General features: G+C 35.7%; 1 protein-coding gene across 16 annotated transcripts in view; it reads right to left on the bottom strand.

Moving 5' to 3' along the window:
- The window catches only part of ANKRD28 (ankyrin repeat domain 28), a 196,565-nt gene that overhangs the window by 120,899 nt on the left and 52,341 nt on the right, over nucleotides 1-23,325 (bottom strand). For 6 of the 16 annotated variants that reach the window (XM_039480233.2, XM_039480234.2, XM_074405664.1 and 3 more), the window contains one exon: nucleotides 3,885-3,968. In XM_039480233.2, the coding sequence (XP_039336167.2) occupies nucleotides 3,885-3,968 (84 nt within the window). Of the gene's footprint in view, nucleotides 1-3,884; nucleotides 3,969-5,083; nucleotides 7,229-23,325 lie in introns of those variants that run through there. The other 10 variants (XM_074405661.1, XM_074405667.1, XM_074405670.1 and 7 more) reach the window with 10 other exon arrangements.

Consider the following 23,325-nt stretch of genomic DNA (forward strand, 5'->3'; position numbering starts at 1 on the left):
TAGGACATTAGTCTGGGCAAAGATTTCTTCAGCAATAGCCCACAGGACAGGCGATCAAAGCAAACATGGACAAATGGGATCACATCAAGTTAAAAAGATTCTGCACAGCAAATGAAGTAATCAACAAAGTGAAGAGACAACCCACAGAATGGGAGAAAACATTTGAAAACTACCCCTCTGACAAAGGAGTAATAACTAGAATATAAGGAGTTCAAGCAACTCTATAGGAAAAAACCTAATAATCGGATCAAAAATGGGCAAAAGATATGAAAAGACATTTTCTCAAAAGACACACAAATGGCAATAAGGCATATGAAAAGGTTCTCAATATCACTGATCATCAGAGAAATGCAAAACTACAATGAGATATCACCTCGTCCAAGTTAAAAGGGCTTTTATCCAAAAGTTAGGCAACAACAAATGCTGGTGAGGATGTGAAGAAAAGGGAACCCTTGTACACCATTGGTGGGGACGTACAACCATCATAAAGAACAGTGTGGCGGTCTCTCAAAAAACTAAAAATAGAGCTACCATCTGATCCAGCAATCCCACTGCTGGGTATATATCCAAAATAAAGGAAATGAGCATATCAAAGAGATATCTGCACTCCAAGTTTGCTGCAGCACTGTTTACAATAGCTAAGACTGGGCAGCAACCTAAGCATCCATCACCAGATGAATAGATAATGAAAATGTGGTACATACACACAATGGAGTACTAGTCAGTCAAAAAAAGAGAGACCCAGTCATTTGCAACAACATGGATGGAACTGGAGATCATTACGTTAACTGAAGTAACGCAGGCACAGAAAGACAAACATCGTATGTTCTTACTTACTTGTGGGACCTAAACATCAAATCAACTGAACTCATGGACATAATAGAAGGATGGTTACCAGAAGCTGGGAAGGGTAGTGGCGGGGGGCGGGGGAGTGCGGGGGTTGAAGGGAGGTGGGGATGGTTAATGGGTACAAAAAATAGAATAAGACCTACTATTAGATAGTACAATAGGGTGACTATAGTCAATAATATAACTTAATTGTACGTTTTAAAATAATTTGAATGTAATTGGAATGTTTGTAACTCAGAGTAAATGCCTGAGGGGATGAGTATCTCATTCTTCATGTGATTATTTTACATTACATGCCTGTACCAAAACATCCCATGTACCCCATAAATACAGACACCAACTATATACGCACATTTTATTTTTAAAACCTACTAAAAGAAAAAGAAAAATCTATTCCGTGTGTTACTAAGAAAGGTGCTATTTAGTGGTCTACAAAATTCAAAACTTTAGGGTGTGACTAAAGAAACCTATCTGATTATATAATGACTATGTAGTGGTACAGAAACAAATTTGAACTTATATCCATTCTAAAAATGTATAAAAACCTCAAAAACCTTAAGAGAAAACTGAATTTCAAGAAGTCCAATGTCATTCTCCAAATACTTATTTAAATAAATTCATTTTGGAAAACTGACAAAAAGCTTAAAAATATTTTATTAACTATTAAGTAGTCAGTGAATTTAACATCTATTGCTTTTTAAAACCCCCTATAATTCCTTATCAAACAGAATCAGAAGGTATTTACCACCTTAAATTCAAAGAATGGCCAAAAAGTTAACAAATCTTGACATTAAGACAATGCTCTCAACTACTAAGAAAGGGCTACAAGAGAAATGGCCTAAAAGCAATCATAAAAGCTGCTGTTAAAGCCTTTGTATCACTGTTAAAACCTCTGTATCAAAGAGCCACTCTCAAAAAGACCTACTGATGAGTGAACTGATGCTCTCAACGACTCTGAATTTTTTTTTTAAATTTAGGATAAACTGATTAAATATAACATAAAAGTAATGTTAGCTATAATAATCTTATAATGATGGGTAAATTAGCACTGGTAAATGAAATTATAGTCGAAACTTGCTCACCGAGGTAGTATTTGTTAGTACTATTAAAATAAAACCAAGGGACCGGGCGCGGTGGCTCAAGCCTGTAATCCCAGCACTTTGGGAGGCCGAGGTGTGTGGAACATGAGGTCGAGAGATCGAGACCATCCTGGTCAACATGGTGAAACCCCGTCTCTACTAAAGATACAAAAAATTAGCTGGGCATGGTGGCGCATGCCTGTAATCCCAGCTACTCAGGAGGCTGAGGCAGGAGAATTGCCTGAACCCAGGAGGCGGAGGTTGCGGTGAGCTGAGATCGCGCCATTGCACTCCAGCCTGGGTAACAAGAGCGAAACTCCATCTCAAAAAAAATAAAAATAAATAAATAAATAAATAAATAAAATAAAACCAAAACACAATAAAATCTTGAGAGTTAAACAAAACAGAAAACATGTTTTCCACCTTTTCACGCATCTATACCCCGTTAGCTATTTTCTAAGAAATGCATACTCTTCAGTATACCCCGGGTAAAGCAACCAGACGCTCCATTTAAAATAAATTCTGGCTGGGTATGGTGGCTCATGCCTGCAATCTCAGCACTTTGGGAGGCCAAGGTGGGCGGATCACCTGAGGTCAGGAGTTTGAGGCCAGCCTGACCAACATGGTGAAACCCTGTCTCTAATACAAACACAAAAATTAGCCAGGCATGGTGGCAGGTTCCTGTAATCCCAGCTACTTGGCAGGCTGAGGCAGGAGAACCACTTAAACCCGCAAGGCGGAGGTTGCAGCAAGGCAGACCGTGCCTGCATTGTAGGCTGGGCAACAGTGCCAGATGCTGTCTCTAAATACATCAATCCATCAATCATTCCATCCATCCATCCTGAATTAGGTGCATGTTTCCAACTATATATAAACTTGAAGGCAATTCACTTAGAAAAAGCTTCAGAAAAAAATATAATGATAGCATTCTAGTCATTACCCGATGTTAGAATTAAGTTTTAGCCAACAATTCAAATCTACTCAGATAATCCATATTTTTAAAATAAGGTAAAACCTTTTGGTATCTACCTAACATTAAGTTGTCATAGCAGTATTGTATTAAAAAAAGGAGGAAAGAAGAGAGTTAAAAATGAGCTTGCAACAGATGCTTTCTTAGGACCACAATCATTTCTAGGTCATCTGTTTGGTGCTGCCACAGTGACTTTATGAATCATATGACTCTTCACCCCCTCCATATCTCAGGGGTTCATTTGTTTCTGGTAAAAATATATACATTAGTGGATGTAATTGTGATAGATTATGTAATGTCCTTTTAGCTACAATTTAGTAAACTAAATACTGGCCACTGAAAAAAACATACAGAGAGAGAAAATTATCCATATATCCACTCTTTCTAAAACTGTCCAACATGTCAGCACTGAATATACTACTATCTCTTTAAGTCTGAAAACTTTTCAATGACTTTACTGAAAGACTAATCTGACAGAAATTACAACAGTCACTGTAAAATGCTCACCATCATTATTTACAGAAAGCAAATGTGATCTTATATGTAAATAAAATAATACTCATCTGAAAGGTACAGTTAAGTATGTAATAGTGAAGTATCATGGTTTCTGCAACTTAATACACACATATGTAAAAGTTGTATATTAATAAATAGAGAAAGCGAATGTGGCAAAATGTTATCAATGCTAAACACAAGTGAAAAGTATATGGGTAGTCAGAGTGTTTTTTTTTTAACTTTCCTGTGTTTGGAAAACTTCAAAGTAAAAGCTGGGAGAACAAAAGACCCCTACTGGCTTCTAGTACTCTTGCACTTTTAGTTACTGTCCTCAGTATACGCCCAAGGTTTTCCCTTTTGCCTCAGTATCTTTCTGCCCTCAATTAAAACAACTGTTAAAGAATAATGTCTTACAAATAAAAATCACAATTCTAGGAAAGAATTTTTAAAAGTAGTTTCAAAGGCTGGTGTCAGTGAATTAACTGTTTTACCTGAAAGTTAACATCTTCTTTCTTAAATATTAGTGCTCGAACTTCGTCGGGATCTCCGTTAAATATAGCTTGTACCAGTGATGGCTAAAATATAAGAGAGTAATAAAAACATTAGAATCATCCATGTGGGATGACTAAGGTTATGTATACATAGCTTCTCAATCTACAAGTTTTCTTCCCTGTAGCAATAATCACTTTTTGACATTAGCCATAAGTTTCATAAAACCAAATCATGCCAAAGTACAGGATTCCTCCTTGGGCAGGGGGTGGGGGGGGAAGTCCTCATTAAAAAAAAAAAAAAAAAAAAAAATCCATTCAGTTTGACCCAATTTAGGTACAATAAACATAACCAGATTTTATTTCTTATAAGTAGAAGCCTTTTGTTTGTATACATCACAAAAAGAAAGACACTTCCAAATACAAATGTGACATCAACATCTACTTGTGGGACAGAAACTTGTTAAGCAATTTCCAGCCCATGAAGGAAACCTCTTTTGAAAAGGTCTGTTTGGGGCATCAGATTATCTTACACAGATTAGCATTACATGTATAAAGACATAAATCCCAAGAAAGCAAATCTGGCAGTTGATGAAAACAGCCACTAATCAAAGACGAAAAAATACTAGATACTTAAATAACTTGAAAAGACAAACACATACATATATAAATAAAAGAATTTCTTAACGATACAGCCTCTCGATAAGGTATACTGTACTAGTCAAACAAGGAGCCAGTTGACAGCAGCACTAAAACCAAGGTAAAAGATAAAGAGTGAATTTCATAAAAACCTTTCTAGGATTTTTTTTCATATAAAATTTATTACAGAAAAGGCCATGCCTTGGTGTTGATGGGAGTAGTCAACCTTTCCTAAAATATGCAGAGTTCCTGATTCTTGTTACATCAGTTTCTGAAACCACAAAATGAAAACAGAAACGTGGTTGCCATAACTACTAATTCTCAGAATATTTTTAAAGTCTTTTTAAGAGCTTAATAAATTAATAAAGACTAAAATGTTATTTCAGCATATGAAAAAGTAAAATGAAAAGTGTGCATTTTATACAAAAATATTATTTCATCATATTTACACACATATTTCTTTAATTTGGGTTTGTAAAGAGACTAGTGGAAACTTACATCTATTCTTAAAAACAAGATTTACACTACTAGTTGAGTAGAATATAGTAAACACATAAACTTACATATCTTACCAATACATTTCCAGAAGGTGGAGAATGTAGAGATTTACTTTCCTGTGGCAATTTATAAATGAATGCAGGAGATTCATCTTCTACCTCCTCCAAAACAACAATACACACTCGACTCATTCGATCTTTTAAAACGCTAAATTCCAAGCTATGTGATAAAAGTCACAGTTGGAAGAGCACAAGCAGTTTTTCCTCCTCTTCTGTACAACACTTACAAACATTCTCTGAACAGCACAGCTGGGTTTTTTTCTTTTTAAGTTAATAAGTACTATTGGAAAAACAAGTTTAAAATTATGACTACATAATTTGTAACTTCCTAAAAATAACTAAATTCTATTATTTCTGTTGGTTACTGCAATACTTAAGAAGAAATTTCACACCAACATATCAATAACTAAAACTGAGTCCAAGATCATTTAAAAATATTTTTCCCCTCCCAAAATAGTCTTACTGCTCTACCTCTGAAAATTACTTGCACAAAACGATCATTGTTTTTGGTGACACAACACCACATAATATAGAATGAAATGAGAAACAACTGCTGTGACAGAGATAATCACAGCAATACCCACTCTTGCCTGCAAGGTCATAGAGTTAACCAGTAGCTGTTTTGCTTATAATTGAAAATAAAAAAATAAAATCTCACTATTCTGTTTCCACTTCTAATTTGTCTTCATTTCTTCAGCATCACTGGTTTAATGCAGATACTATTCACAGAAAAAAAGATCTAGAGCTCAGCACAAATCCTGAAAATGAAGCTCAGAGGTTTACAATTCTTTCAGTGTTTGGGAAAGGGGCAAAAAAAACACAAAAAACAAAAAAAAAAAAAACAAAAAAAAAAACCACTCTGCATTAATAGCAAAGCTGCAGTACATTTACATGTGATGAGTCAGACCACAAGAGACAATAGGATTCTTGGTACTAGAATACAGCTTGATTAATCCAGATTTCCCATATAATAGAAGAAACACAGTTAGCTTTATTTCCATAGAGAGCATAAGCAAGGCAGCACGTTCATTCTTTCTCCATCAGGCAGTTGTCTGTGGCTGCTCCAGCAAAAGGGCATAGGCACCAGGCAGAAACAGTGTTAGTGGAGAATCCTAATAGAACAAGCAGGCTGTGAAGGAATTAGAAGGCATTTGAGCTCAAATTACTGCTTCAGGCTTTTTGTTTTCTTCAAAAAAAAAAAAAAAGAGGTAGAAAAAAAAAACCTAGTAGTTTATCATTCCAGTGTTTCCTTTGATCTCCACATGAATACAGCTTCCATTAAACAGTCTTCATTCAGAGGAAAAAACAGCAGACTGTGCATCTTCTTTGAGCCAACTACTTTATTCAGTCATCTGCCTCTTTGCCAATATAGTTTCCTTCCACTGTGAAAACCGCTACAGTTATCCTTTTCAGTAGATTTCAGATGCTTTCGTGTTCCTCAGATGATCTTACAAAACACCTCTGACATCCCCAAATGAGTAGGTCCTTAAAAAATATCTACAGAACCTCAGTATCGGTCCCACAGAAGCATGCCAACCGAGCAAGTCTGAAGAGCAAAGACTGCAGACCCGCAGGATGAAATGCCTAGTAATGCTCACATGTTACACTTACCAGAGATCTGAGCTACTGTTCGGATGTAACTTCCTCTAGCAGGAGAAAAAAATAGTGCATTTGGACAGCCTTCACAATTAGAAGGTTCATGCCAGTTCTGTGACTAATCCAGATCAAACTAAAAAAATTCTATAACTGAAAAATGAGTGTGCTTTTAACATTTTCCACTAAAAGCCACAAGGAAATCTGGTGTACTGCCTCTGCTGACTAACAGTGGTTTTAGCAAGTAAACAATTCCAAACGGCTTAAGTGCTTGGCTTAACCACTTTCGTGTGTCACAATATAGCAAATGTTTAACCCTATAATGACAGTTGCGATAAGAATATGCCTACAGTGAACTCATAAAAGAGGTTTAAAGATCGAGAAATATTTTATGAGATTATAAAAACCATGAAATTGTTTCATTTGTATTTTTGCCAAGATCAGTTTTAATCTGCCAGATGTATTTTATTTTTTAGAATGCAAAAAGTTTAAACAAATGAAATTTAAGATTGTCTAATAATTTCTAAATTGGTGAATTTAATCAATCATTGATTCATATGTGAAAGGGAAAAGTAAAAATTTCAGAATGTAGAAATCCTAACTCTAAAATTATATAAATCATTTGATTTTTCACTGAAGAAATAAAATAATCTACCTTCCCATTTGTATAGGGAATAAAGCCTTAAAAATCTGTTAAGAGCTACATGAAAAAAAAGTGTCCTTTGTCCTGAATTACCTATGTCAAAAGGGCAAAGGGTAATGCAAAGAGTCTCCCTCCCTATAAATTACCCAAACCCACAAATAAATGTCAAAACCAGTCAATTCAGAGTGTTTTTTTCCCCTCCTTTCTCTGTTTACCCAACATGGGGGATATTTTTCAAGAGAAAACTTACAAAGAAAATACCATGGTCCCACTTCATTCTGTTTTCTTCATATTAACTAGTATTTTTATTAATAAACATAAGAGTTATTTTTGAACATTTGTGATATGCGAGGTGCTGCACATTCTTATTTAACGCAATAACCTTGCTTACAGTGGTAATAAGCAGACTCGGAAATGATGTATTTTACCCAAAGTTGTGCAAATTGATAAAGCTTTATCTAATTTTAAACACATACTCTTTCTAATCTATTCTGCTATCACTGAGTACACACACATACAGACACACTCTCTCTCCCTGCTTATCTCCAGATCTTTGCAACCTATAGTACTAGCTTATAAAAGTGATCTTAACAAACAGGTAACCTATAAAGGTTGTGTAAAGTTTAGGTAACAAAGGAACATACTATTTATTACAATATTATAAACAAATTATTTTAAATGGGTACTTCAGAGCAAGTCTTAAAGCCATAAAGAGGTGGAAAAAAAAAAAACCCAGCACGATACAAATAAGAAAGTCAGAATTGAAAACAAGAACCACTGAAAGCTATCAAATATACCAATCTATGAAAGAAGCTATAACTCTAACATACTTGTACCAATTAAAACATGCTAACAACTCATTAGTCATATTTTTAAATATATAAAATACTTTTACAACACATTAAAGATATGTAAATATTTAAAATATTAATTATGTTATCCATCTCCACACGACTGCATCAAAAATACTGCAATATTTGAAATATCTGAAAGTGAAACAACAACAATATCCTGTATTTCACCTTCAGGGTTCCTGAGCCCCAAAGCAAAATCTCTTTTTATCTTAACAATCTTAAGTTGTTCCAAAGTATCTACTACGTAAGTTCACCTACTTAAGACTTAAGCAGGTACATCCTGTTTTTTGTTCTAGGTCAACCTCCATACTTAAGTCTTTCCCAGCCAGAAAGCAAACTCCTAGAAGGCAGGGAGTGTGTCACATAGTTCCCTTCCACTTTCTCCCACCTATAAATAAGTTCACTGAAATGAATTCTATCGTCACAAGATTCTGACAGGGTTGGAAATTTATAAACAAGAATAGTGGGGTTGTGTTAGTATACATATACTTTAACCAGAAAATATAGGAGACATTAAGGTGCAACAAAGTAAATTTCATACATTTAATAAGTCAACAATTAAAATTTCAGAAGTTGACAGGATATAAAACAAAGGTATGGGGAGATGGTTAAAACTAAGGGCTCAGGAGTCAGCCCACCTCAAGTTCAATTCTGATTCCATCATTTGCTAAGTGTGTCCTTAAGCAAACTACTTAAATTCCCTGAGCCTAAATTCCTTGACACTTATAAAATGAAAATAACCTGCAGAGAGTTTTATCTAGGAGAAATAGACTAATAGTACAGTGCTTGAGAATGTAGGCTATTTTGTAGTCAAATTGCCTTAAATTCTAATCCAGGCTTTCCACCAACCTAACTCTATGATCCTGGGCTACTCATTTAATAACCTTTCTGTGTTCATTTTAACATCTATTAAGTAATATTAACAGAATTTACTTCATAGTGTTGTGAACCTTATTGTTATGGGTATCTGGGATACCTGAATGATATCCCTTGGGAAGCCAGTGAGTGGATCAAAGGCTATTAAACTTCCCCTCCCCTTAACCCAGTGCAAGTGAGGTAATTCAGACTAGTGTCTGGAGATCCCATTCAGTCGCTAGGTCCCCAAACTTTTTTTTTTTTTTTTTGGTGCCTTGAGAGTCTGCTAAAAGCTCCTTTAAGACGCTAGTAACTAGACAAGCACATACTAAGCATTAATTGCAGAGAAGGAGCAGTAAACTTAGGCAAGAAAGACTACAGGTTTTTCCATTCTGTACCTTTACTGGATTTTACAGTTTAGAGACTGTAAAATTCCTTTGGGCAAAAGGATAGAAAGTATTAGCCTATGGTACATTATAAAATCAAAAGCAAATAAGAAAAATACTAAGAGAAATACTAAGAAAAATTATTTAAATTAGCAGCACTGTCTTGGGTCTTCTTCTATTGAATAAGACAGGCCCCTGCCTTCAAGGAACTCACATCGTCAAGGAAAAGGAGACAAGTAAATATTTAAGAAATTAGAAACGGAGAAAGTACTTCTGACAAAAAATTACTGATAAAGATTGTGTAAACTATAAGCTCAACATTTTTTCCCACTTTGAGAAATATCAAGCGGGTATGGTTTTTTTTCTTTCTTTGGTACTTATTTTTTAGGCCATATTAGATTAAGCTTTTAATAAGCTAACGAGTTCAACTCTGACAACTTTATAATCTTTTTATTCTTTATACTAAAATGTATCCTATCAAGAGCTTACTCCTACTATTAAAAGAATCACATAATGGTAAAGCTGGCTTAAATGTTTTTACTTATTAGAAAAACAGCAAGTTACTGTAAGAGAATTTTTGGGTTCCTAACCAGAATTTCTTTTTTTGACACAAATGATTTTTCCTTTCTGCATCAAGATCCAACCTAAACCTCACCTTTTCTCTTATACATCTGTGAACTCCATATTCATTATCATAGAATGGAATACTTTACTCTCGGTATATTAAGTGGCAACTCTGCGCCAAGTAACAAGCTGGTCTCTGAGTATTCAAGAACAAAAAGCTTGTGGTGAAAGATGGTAAGGAAGTGGCTTCCAACCACGTTTCAGAAAACATTTCTGACAGATCAAGGATCCTCACCAATCTTCTTGAGCTATGCCTCCTCTATCCATATACTTTAGGGAAAAAAAGTTTCATGAATAAAGTTAAAAGAAAATGAGGTAGAACATGAGTAGGGAGAAATCAAGGAAGAGCTGCTTTCTAGGCTATACAGGCCAGAATCTATGCAACTATCTATGTGATTATTAGAGCCACTGCAAGAAAGTCACTACATATTTAAAACACAACTCACAATCTTCATAATAGATCAGAGTTAACTCTCTGCATGTAATATATTTATGATCCAGGCCATTTATTTAATTTTTATGCAGTCATGATGCCAAAATGGCTAATAACCAATACTGTTTGAAGATCTCAAGTGGTTTGATCCCACTGGTATGTTATACTGGTAATCAGTATATTGTTAACCCTTCCAATATTAATAGTACTGCATACCGCAGATTGTTAGCACATATTTATATTACGTATGTTTTCTGCAAAGATCTGTATTTTGTCCATTCCTCCAGGCTTCCATTCCAGCTTTAGGCAGGTACAGAGCCTCACAGAATAAAGACTATATTTCTCAGCTCTCTTGCAGCTAGGAGCCACATGAAAAAGTCTGACCAAAATCTTAAGTAGAGGTGTTGTGTGCCTCCCAGAAAACTTTCTTAAAGGCCATCTAGCATATTCAGCTTGCTTCCTGGAACACAGATGATTGGCCACTATCTTAAACCAAAAAAGGATCATAGTCTAGGGTAGTGAAACTATGATTTTAGAAGGGAGCTGGGTCTTTGAGGACTTTGCCACACAGAACTGCCATACAAGCCTTGGAGTGTCTACTTTCTGATTTTTATGTTAAAGAGAAATAAAAAGTCCTGCCTTGTTTAAGTCACTATAATTTCGCATCTCTGGTACTTGGAGCTGAGCCTAACTCTAAATGATAATCTTACTCTTCCTTTAATTATCTATGAGTGGGCATATATCCTTCTAGCCCTTTTCTTCCAACATCCATACTCCAGTACAATGTAGCTACTTAAATCTTCAATAAATAAAATGAGTTGGAAACTTGAGCTGTAACATACTGTACTAGAAACAATAACTGACCAGAAATCTGCTGGGAAATAATTCATATTTTCCTGGATAAGCTAAGGACAATCAGAGGAGAGAGAAAGACATGGAAACAGTCATCACAAATATTCTCAACAATCTTCAGCCACCATTTGGTGGGTACTGTTAACAAATCTGTAAATGGGAAAACAGAGGCTCAGTAACATCTAGTCAGCCAATCATTCATCTGCCCCATCCATCCATACATGAAGTAGCTTGTATTCATAAACTATGTGCCAGTCTTTGTGCCAAGCTGAGGAAACAAAATTAGGAATAGTCAATCCTTGTTCTAATGAACCATACACAAAAATAAGTAATATTGACTGCAACTGTGATAAATTCTAGAAGAAAAAACATTTCTGAAGGACAAGGAACTGACGAGTGGTCCATGTGGCTGGGACAAGCAATAACGACGGACAATATCTTATCAGTCGGGTAAGTGAGTATGGTCATGTGATAGGCCTTGTAAACCAAGTTATAAAGTTTGTATTTTTTATTGACAACTCATTAAGTAAGGAAGTCATAATTTGCTTTTGCTTTAAAAACATTATATGGCTTTGATATAAAGAACAAATCAAAGGGGCAGAAGAATGGAAGCCAAAGGACTAGTTAGGAGACTACTACAGTAATCCAGTAGAGTAGGTAGGTGATCTGAACTAGGACATGGCCACACAGATGGAGAGACAGAAACACATTTTAGAAGCCAGGCGTGGTGGCTCGCACCTGTAATCCCAGCATGTTGGAATTCACTCAGGGTGGCTGGCAAAATATTTTTAAAAGTTTATAAAATACAATCTCTAACCTTTTAAAAGGCCAAAAAAAATTATTGACTTATAAAACAGGCTAAAGGCAGCCAATTCTTACGTTTAAACTTTAAGTCATAGGGTAAAAATTAAAATAATAAAATCTTCCCCAATTAACTGTATTTACCCCACATTCCTTTATCCCTACTCTAATTTATTTACTCATGTAACCTTTATGCTAAATAACCCTCTCAGGGGGAGGTCAAAAAAATATTACCCATTAATGGTGTTCTAGGCCCCAAAACCAAAACCTTTTGTCAGTCATATAACCACTCTTTTGACCATATTAATTATCCACAAGTGTGTTAACTTAAAACCTCTATTAAATCTGTGCTAAATAAATACCAAAAAACACCAAAAAGTCACAGTCAGTTAGCTACAATCACCCTCTAAAAGCAGTTAACAATCTCCCTAGCCCTCTCAAATTCACTGTACTCTGGTATATAAAAATGTATTTCATTCATCTGTCATTAAGTCAGGGTCTGCCTGGCTTAATGAAAACAAGGAAAAACAAATTTCCACAAGTGGTAATCAGTGCCTTAAATGGCAACCCCAATGTAACATCCTTCATACCAGCACTCTGGGAGGCTGAAGCAGGCAGATTATGAGGTCAAAAGTTCAAGACTAGCCTGACCAACCTGGTGAAACGCTGTCTCTACTAAAAATACAAAAATCAGCTAGGCATGGTAGCATGTGACTGTAATCCCAGCTACTCAGGAGGCTGTGACAGGAGAATCGCTTGAACCTAGGAAGTGGAGGTTGCAGTGAGCCAAGATTGTACCACTGCACGCCAGCCTGGGTGACAGAGCAAGACTCCATCTCAAAAAAAGTAAAAATACATATACATATACATATACATATACATATACATATATATATATATATATTAGAAATAGGATTTATAGGACATGTTAATAGAGTGAATATAAGGGTGAGGGAGAAGATGATAATCACAAACCTCCCAGGTTTTTCACTTAAGCAATCAGTGCCTATTGGAATTTAAGCAATTTGGGCCATTTTTAGTTTCCGAATTTATATAATGAAGAATATGACTTGTTATATCATTATCTAAGGTCCATTTCAAGTTCTCAAAGTCTGTTTTAAATTGTAATACACAGCCCATACCTTAGCATCTACCTTCATGATTTCAAAATGAAATGTTAGTAATCCCAAAGTTGCCTACAACTAGGTGAATAGAAAAGTTCATAAAGAATGGTGAGATCTGGCTCATTTCTACAGTCCAGTACACTGAAATTATCTAAAAAATTTTCACAAGAATACCTTACTTTTTTTTCTGAGACAGTCTTGCTTAGTCACCTAGGCTGAAATGCAGTAGTACCATCTTGGCTCACTGTAACCTCCACCTCTCAGGTTCAAGTGATTCCCCTGCTTCAGCTTCCCGAGCAGCTGGGATTACAGGTGCCCGCCACCAAACCCGACTAATTTTTTGTATTTTTAGCAGAGATGGGGTTTCACCATGTTGGCCAAGCTGGTCTTGAACTCCTGATCTCAAGTGATCTTCCCACCTCAGCCTCCTAAAGTGCCGGATTACAGGCATAAGCCACCGTGCCCTGCCAAGAATATCTTACTTTTTAAAACATTCACTAAAAATACCACAGCACTGATTCAACAAATACTAAATATCCATCTCTCTACTATACATACCATGCCAAAAAATTATAAGGTGTCATATATTATCTTCAAACTCCTTATGCAACTTAAATAGGGTATCATGCCATAAATGCAAAAATCTAACCAGTAGAAGATAAAGACACAAAAGATACTAAAAGACAGTATATATTGATGGCCAAGATCTAGACTATACCTGCCACCAAGTCCATCACAGGAAAGAGTGTAGCATATTAATTGTAACTGACATATACAGATACCTAACTATCCATTCTCTTAAAAAATTGGTATTTTTACACTTAGATCTCGCCACTGGAAAGAAAAAGATATTTTAACACAACTATCCATAAACCTCATTGTTATTTTTCTATTTATAGGAAAGTGTTTTGTCAAAGAAATCAATGGTCTGCTAGTTAGAACATTCCATATAAAAACTGTATCACATTTTTCAGAAAATGGTTGAAGATGTAAAACTATACTTTAAAACATATAACTGTTAAGCTACCCAAAGCTTAGATCTATATGGTCTAACAGAAACATAAGGACAGCCATATATATAGTTTTAATTGTAATAAATGTATTTTTAAAAGGTAAAAAAATCAGGTAAAATTAATTTTAACAATATTTTATGTAATCCAACATATCCAAAATATTATTTCAACTTGCAATCAATATAAAGGTATCAGATATTTTACATTTTTAACAAAGTCTTCAAATTTTGTTGTGCATTTTACACTTGCAGCATATCACAACACAAACACTGTTTTCATTGGATATAACTGATCTGTATTCAGATTTCATAAAATTTACAGTTGAGGAAGTAGATACATGTGCACAAGTTGTTCCAAACACATTGAAAAGTTTTCTAATAAACATTTTTAACTTAAAATTAAAATGAAACAAAATTAAGAACTTAGTTCCTGAGTTACATTAGCTAGCCACATTTGGCTAGTGACTATCATTTTGTATAATATAGGACCTTTTTTTTTTTTTTTGAGACCGAGTTTCGCTCTTGTTACCCAGGCTAGAGTGCAATGGCGCGATCTTGGCTCACTGCAACCTCCGCCTCCTGGGTTCAGGCAATTCCACTGTCTCAGCCTCCTGAGTAGCTGGCATTACAGGCACGAGCCACCACGCCCAGCTAATTTTTTGTATTTTTAGTAGAGACGGGGTTTCACCATGTTGACTAGGATGGTCTCGATCTCTCGACCTCGTGATCCACCCGCTTCGGCCTCCCAAAGTGCTGGGATTACAGGCTTGAGCCACTGCGCCCGGCCAGGACCATTTTTTTTTTAAAGTTTAACTCTTCTAGATAGAAATCTATAATATGCTTTATTACTGTCTTAAGGAAAAGTACATGGTTTGGGTTGTTATGGTGGCCCAGAGTCAATAAATATACACCGTTACACCACTTTGCCATACAATAACATTAGGACTTAGTTGAATTTTCCTAATTATTTCAGGGGCCTTCTCACATACATTAGGGTTCCATATAGGTTACGTAAGTTGAAGTTAACAGAAGTCAGCTACCTATCTGTACTTTCTTAAAAGTACCTTCATTTTACTGTTAAAAAAAATGAAACTGATCAAATAATTTTTCCAGTTCTTTTCAGTTCTAGTATTTTAAGTTTATGTCCCTTTTCTCTGTTAAAGATGTTGATTAATAAAAGAAATGGTCATGGTAGTGACCAGAGATAAGTTTTTACAGGAAGTTTGACTGTGAAGAAGGAATTAGGCAATTGCCAAAAAAGGATTTTTAAAAAGCTTTCTTTTTTAAAATCAAGATTAACTTTGTGGATGGCTAAAGAACTTGTCTATCAGAAAGGAAAAGTGTAGGAAAGAAAAGGAATAACTGATGAAGGAAAATCACAAAGATGCAGGAAAGAGTGGTTTCGAGGTAGGAAAATTCGCTTATGAAAAGGGAATCTTCCTTTGAAACTTCTAAGAAGGGTTGATGTGGGTAAGTAAACAGGTAGAAGAAAAAGAATTAAGTTGAAAATGAGTATGAGTGTGTGTTCAGCAGCTAAAAGTCATCGCTCATGGTGTCTAGGATAGTTAAGAACAAACATAGAGAAGCAAAGATAATTGCAGCAGATGAGACAAGTTGTAGGATGCGGTCATTGAAGTGGTTAGAGCCAAGTGGAGGTGGCTACAGCCAAGTAGAGATGACCGCTGTGTAGAGGTTGTTAAATAGTTAAGTATGTCCAAAATGCCATCTACAAAGAAATGAAATCACCTGATGACACACAAACATGATCCAGATGTAGAACTGGGGAACGAGATTTGACAGATGATAGCAACAAGAAATAGAAGGATCACCTAGCCAAAAGGTACATACCTCAAAGGAAAAAAGGTTTTTATAGATAGGCAGACTAGTAACATTTTAACATTATAATGGGGGACTAGAAGAATGCTGATGTTGCTCCCTTTCCTCCTCCCAATACACAAGTACTTAATGTTCTTATGAAAACACAAAGTTTCACTGACTTTTCTGAATAAGTGTAGATTCAAAAGTTACACATATGACTTAAGGTTTAAATTGATATTCAAATGACTATTTTGAGATTTCAGTCTTAAGTATTTCCTTCCAAAAAAATATAAGCAAAAAAATTTCAACAAGCCAAACTAACACAGGTTAGTTTTCTAGAATACATCTAATATGGCAAAACTAAGGAAGAAAGGGAGAAAAACTACACTGCAAGCAAGTATGTAGTACTGTATTTAAGTCATGCTTTTAAAAGTTAGATTATTTTCTTCATAATTTTGATTACCTTGAGAAGTAGTTTGAAATTAAGCTAAAGGACTCATAATTTTAGAGGTCTTTTTTAAAAAGTTGTGTTACTTTTTAAAATATCCTAGTCAATCTTATTAGTAAAATTTTTAGCTAAGATATGTGATTAGTAGTATCCCTGACGTATGACTTATGTTCTATTAGGCCCAGGATAAACACATTCTCTGATATTTAACTACATTATTATTTGCAAAGTTCATTATTGTTCAGCAACTGTATCAAAGACAATTTAGCCCTCATATTACAAATCAGTTGAATGTAAAATTTTTAAACAGGCTGAATTTTTGCCCTTCTTAAAAAAAGACTGAGGAAAGATTACGTGCAATTCATTCTGGTTTTCACAATGTGGTGACACCAGAGTAAATGCAGTATGAAATTACCGTACTTTAAGAGCTAAAGGGAGAAAATTTTCAGCTAAAAAAATTAGTTGCTATGGTTACACAATGTTTACATTTATAAGCAATAATTATGCGAGATGTCCAAGGAATTCCCAAAAGTACAGTAAGATCAGTATCTGAAGTGTACATTCGTTATTTCAGAAACAAACTGAACCCAACTGCATACATCACTTCCGTTTCAAAGTGGCTATCATTCAGGAAATACTAAAAAACAAAAATGATTCATGTCTTTCTGAACCATATTGGAGTGGAGACAAAAATACTGACCATAGCTATTTTTAAATTCAAGTAATGACTCAGAGAGTTAGAACGTTTTTCATATACTTTAGTTCCTTTTATCAAAGAGTTCTGTAATTTTACATAGCAACTTCTGTTGAAAGAAGGAAGGTATCTTTCTAATGTGTTTCAGCTGTGGAGTTTCTTTTATACATAAATTTTCATGCCTTTGATAAACTTGTAAAAAGCCATGCTTGTAAACATGCTAATTCAGAGTAAAACAATGTCAACTCATTTAGTGACAGACAATTTTGAACTTCTTAAATGGGAAGAAGAGGCCCCTGTAAGAACAGATAATTAGCCCATTCCTAACTAGGTTGTTAAATCTGCTATCAGTAAATGTACTGCAGAACTTTTTTGTGTGCATCTGTGTTTTATATTTAGAACATTCAGTATTGTAAGAACACTTATAAAACGTTCAACCCAATATAGCTGATCTTAAAATTACAGGCTCATCATGACCTCTTAGAAGGCAGCTGTATTCACCACTGTACCACCACTGCTGCCACCATCACATTTTTTTTTCTTGAGACAGAGTCTCACTCTGTCACCCAGGATGGAGTGCAGTGGCGTGGTCTCAGCTCACTGCAACCTCCCTCTCCCAGGTTCAAGCGATTCTCCTGTCAAGGTTTCACTATTTTGGCCAGGCTGCTATTGAACTCATGGACCTCAGGTGATCTGCCCACCTCGGCCTTCCAAAGTGTTAGGATTATAAGCATGAACCACTATGCCGGGCCCATCATGACATCTTAATGGGCCTTCCACATGTGTCTGCTTTCTTTCTTTCTTTCTTTTTTTTTTTTTTTTTTGAGACAGAGTCTTGCCCTGTAGCCCAGGCTTGAGTGCAATGGCGTGATCGGCTCACTGCAACCTCTGCCTCCAGGGTTCAAGCCATTCTCCTGCCTCAGCCTCCTGAGTAGCTGGGATTACAGGTGAGCACCACCATGCCCAGCTAATTTTTATGTTTTTAGTAGAGATGGGGTTTTACCATGTTGGTCAGGCTGGTCTCGAACTCCTGACCTCGTGATCTGCCCACTTCGATCTCCCAAAGTGCTGGGATTACAGGTGTGAGCCACCGTGCCTGGCCACAAGTGTCTACTTTCTATGTAACAGAATATTAAATACATTTGTTAATATTAGGGCTATCCTTAATTTTAAAAATGTATAAAATAACATTATTCTCAACTGGCTTAAACAAAGGGATTATCATCACAAACATCAAGAATGAAAATAAAGAGGCTTTAGAGTAATTGCATCAGTTATCCAATGCCATCACATGTGATCTAAGCGCCTTTCAGCTTTTTCCTCTGTCAGACTCACTAAGGACCTTAGGACAACTCCCTGCATAGCCACATGTTAACCGTTATACTTCATGGCATCCTATTAAACACATATTGTCATGCAGTGGAAGTGCGAATATCCTTCTATGTCTTCCTTTTTAGGTATAAGGAAGATTCCTAGAAGCCCCACGAGCTGACTTTCCCTGACATGCAAAGGGCCAGGCTTTGATCACATGTCCCTTCCCTAACAAATCACTACTAGGCAGAATAGGATTACCCTGATTAGCTCAAAATATTCAGGGTTTCCCCAAGTCATGTGTGACAGACATGTACATATAAACAAAACTGGGGGTAAGCATGCAAGAAGGAAGAGGGTAATCACCAGTCAGTAGACAACCAACAGTATGCTATGTATTACACAGAAAAATTCAACCTTGACATTTTCTTACAGTAGTTTAATTTTGCCACCATTATGAATTAATCACAACACATTTGTACTGGAATACATTAGCAGGCTCTGGACTTTTTTAAAGGGAAAAAATCAATCAGTAATTCATCTTAAAATACTAAAGGAAATCATTTTATAAATGCATGGACATACGAGAAAAATGTCAAACATAAGAAAATACTTTAGAATATGAAATAGTAAAATACACTTTCATTCTGACCTGTTTAAATGACAGTTTCATCTCCAAAATGTTTCCTATTAATCTCATTTTCCTTCTCCATGAAAAGCAAGGCTAATTACTAGACACCAGGCAGACTACCACTACAGTAATGAAACTAGAACACATTCAGCAAGAGCAGCTAGTATAATGCATAATCTAGAAACCATTTCACAAAGGGTTGATAAAGCTGAAGACGTTGTTTTAAAAGAGGCCAAGGAGAACATCATAACTTTAAAATATTTGAAGTCACTGTGAAGACAAACACATAGTTTTAGAGATAAAAAGCTAAATCGATGAATAATAACCAAGAGAAAGATGAAATGTTTCAATATAAGATTCATAAAGATTCATAACATTCATAAAGATGAAATGTTTCAATATAAGATAATAGTTGGCTACTCATATGGGGCAGGGATGAACATCCCAGGTAGCCTGAAGAGCTACTATGGTTGTAGGCACTTTGTGTGCATTCACTTACTTGTAACAACATACCTGCATGCTAGTTTTTAATCCCAATTTAACAAATAAAAATCTGAGTTGGACAAATCAAATACTGAAAAGCACAAGGCTAAGCAACAGGGAAAGTTGGATTCTAACCCAGACCCATCTGCCTCCAACACTTGGCTCTTCCCCCATACACATACCTAAGAGATGTTAAATTAGCAGTTGTTAAGGAAGCAAATGGGGTTTTCGAGCTGGTGAGAACCAAATATCAACTGATTTGAAGTCCTATTCAAAATTAAGATGCCAGAAATAGAAGTATTACTTCCCTTCATCTGACCAATATCCCAAATATCAACTGATTTAAAGTCCTATTCGAATTTAAGATGCCAGAAATATAATTATTACTTCTTTCCATTTGACCAATACCTCCTAGTTTAAGAATATTCGTTTTCACATCAATCCTCCCATTGGTTCCTCACAGCAATGCTTTAAGGCAGGCGTCCCCAAACTGTGGCCCCCTGAGGCCATTTATCCGGCCCCCCGCCGCACTTCAGGAAGGGGCACCTCTTTCATTGGTGGTCAGTGAGAGGAGCACATTATATGGCGGCCCTCCAACGGTCTGAGGGACAGTGAACTGGCCCCTTGTGTAAAAAGTTTGGGGACGCCTGCTTTAAGGTAAGTTAGAGAGGCCTTATCCCCTGGCTTTCTACCTCAGAGAAGAGAAACAGTAAACAAAGATGAATCCTGTCAACTTTCCTCTGCTTTATCTTCAAATATATTTGTATTTTCAATTTTTGCCCTATGATCTTTCATTTATTCAAAAGTCATCTTTCATTTATTAAACACTTATTTCATGTCAGGTGTCACATCTTCATGACTTTGCAGTCTAATGGGAAGACCTCATAGTTGTAGAGGAAAAGGTTCATTCAAGGCCGTACCTATCTTCTTATAGACCTTACTTTTTCAATTCTGATTCCTTTCTTAGAGAGTTTTGGTTTAAACTTGTTCCTTTATTTTGTCCTATAGAAAGCTTTCCCGTTTCTTTACCAAACTAACACTCCTTTTGTTCGTTTTTAATTGTTTCAACCCACTGCAATCTAGCTTTCCAGCAATCACATGAAATTGGTACAAGGTCACCAATGGTAACTTTTTTATTATAAAATCATCATTGTTCTCAACTACGCTACAATATTGAGCAGCAATGACCTTTATTAAACTATCTTCTTGTTGCTTTCATAATATTTTCACCTGTTTTTCTGGTCCCTTTCACTTGGCTTTTCTTCTACCCATCGTTTAAATACTGTTTTGTTTTTTTTTTCCCAGCTGCTTTTAATCTCTTTCTAGACAATCTCAGGTCAAAATTCTACTTATCATCAGTAGTCCACTTCCCCAAAGCGTTCTTTTTCTGATTTCTCATGTTGGTTAAGTCTCATGTTGGTAATTCCCATGTACGAGGTAGCCCAACACACAGTAGCCTTCCCTTACTTCATCTCCCACTTTTAGTCAGTCACCAAGTTCTACGCATTTTACATAGTCTTCCTAAACTCTCTTCCAGGTGACCTAATTCAAACCCACTTCAGTTCTCACCCAAGCTATCATAACTGCCTCCAAACTAGTCTTTCAACTGTTGACTCTCCTCCTAAGTTCATACATCCTTGCAGCAGACACAAGTACTTTCATACAAATCCTTTCCTTTAAGGACAGCCTCTGGTCCTGAGACATACAAGAAACTCAAGCCTGACCAGAGTACTACCCATCCCTAGCCACATGTCTAGGTCAGGAAAGAACACATGACTGAAACTAGACAATGTCTTCCTGAGGACTTTACTTTCTTGCCAAGGCTACCAGGGAAAGATACTCTCTTTTATTTTGGGATTGTGAGAACACAATCCCAGTAAACAAAAACTGCTCATAGGAGGAAAGAAAGAATGGGGGTGGATGGGAAACCCACTGTAACCAAGTCCTAGACCTACCTCTGCTTGCCTGGCCAGTAAATATACTTTTGCATGTAAGCCAATTTGAGTAAGATTTCTGCTGTTTGTAACCAAAAGTCCTGATTAGCAATTCTCTATGCTACCAGTTACTTCACTAAATCACAGATAAAATGTTGTCTACTTTTATTTAGTCAACTAAATTTTGTTCCAGTACACTATACTGAAGAATTCCACCACCCTGCAAGTTTCACATACATCAATGTGCTTGTTGCAAATCAAATGCAGAATGCCACTTCACGCAGCTATGCCCTTACATACGCTGTTCCTTCTGCCTAGCACATGCCCCTCCCACCTCTTCATCCACAAAATGTATAGTAGGTTTGCATAAAATAAGGTGGAAAATTAGACAGCAGCCAAATCATGAAGGGTGTTGAATGACAAAGTAAATAAATACACTTTAACCTACAGAATTTTAAGCCAAAAAGTTACTAAATAAAACTTCTATCTTAAAGGACTCACTGTCAAGGATGACCTAAAAATAAGGTGATACTAAAGGCAAAGAAAACAGTTAGCAGGCTATCACAATTAGTTTAACCCACAGGCCATGTAGGATGGTGAAACAGTAAACTAGGACAACTTCTCAGGGAGGAAAAGAAACCTGCCAACAGCTATCAATATCATTGATAAGTCTTTGAAATTTCAAGCTAGCATTTCTACTTGCAAGAATGTACACATAAGAAAATAACGTGAGGCTTATAAAAATTTACATATCAAGATTTTAGTGAGGTATTATTTATAACAAAAGATTGAATATTTAAATGTTGAATAAAATGATTTTATATTTCACACAGTGAAACTGTATCTAATACTTAAAAAAAATCTTTAAAGAATTTCTGAAACATGAGATACACTAAAAAACATTATATAGAATACAACACTGCAGTATTTAACACAAAATAATCTTGTATTAAATAGAAGAGGTTTTTTTTTTTCTTTTTCATTTTTAGCATCAACACTAGATGAGTTAGGTCAGTGGCAGGATTATGAGTAATTTGTTCTCTCCTCCTTTTTATCCCCCTAAGTAACATTGTCCTTAGCCAGGAACCTTATTGGCTAAACAAAATTACTACTTTATAGGTTAAGAAAAATAAGGTCTAGAGTGGTTACATGACAAAGTTCACATTCTAAGAATTAAGACTAAACCTTAAACACTGCCTGTGTGAAGATTCACTGTCAAGAAGCAAATCTGCAAAGCTAGTCATTTAATCCATAACTCCTATAAACTCGAGCCTCAAAGGCAGACGAAGTCTACTGTGACTTTAAACTTGCTGAACTACAATACCCTCTAAACTTCTAACTCAAAAGCTATAAAGTAGCAAGTGAAGAGCAGACTACAGAAAAGGGTAGTTTAAGATGCTTGTTTTTATGACTTTATTTTTATCTAAATAACCCTTCAAAGAATAGAAAAGGAAATAACAGCAGACCAGACTGGAGAAACAAGGCCTCAGCGTAAGTTGTTAAGGAACATTGATGTTCTGGAGTCTGTTTTATTTTGATCTTTAAAAGAAAAAGAGAATGTTTTCTTATAATAAGATTATTTCCCTGAATTAAGAGCTCCATAATCTGTTACAATCACAAATAAACTCTACAGACCTAAGTACTCAACTCATTTAAGCAAGATACCTAACAAAAAGTCACTTGGTAGCTGAAAAAAAAAAAAACCAGAATTTGAAAACAATACTTGTGAAATAAAAAGACTTCAGGTAAAGG

This window comes from Saimiri boliviensis, chromosome 9, assembly GCF_048565385.1.
Source record: "Saimiri boliviensis isolate mSaiBol1 chromosome 9, mSaiBol1.pri, whole genome shotgun sequence".
Classification (NCBI taxonomy): Eukaryota; Metazoa; Chordata; class Mammalia; order Primates; family Cebidae; genus Saimiri; species Saimiri boliviensis.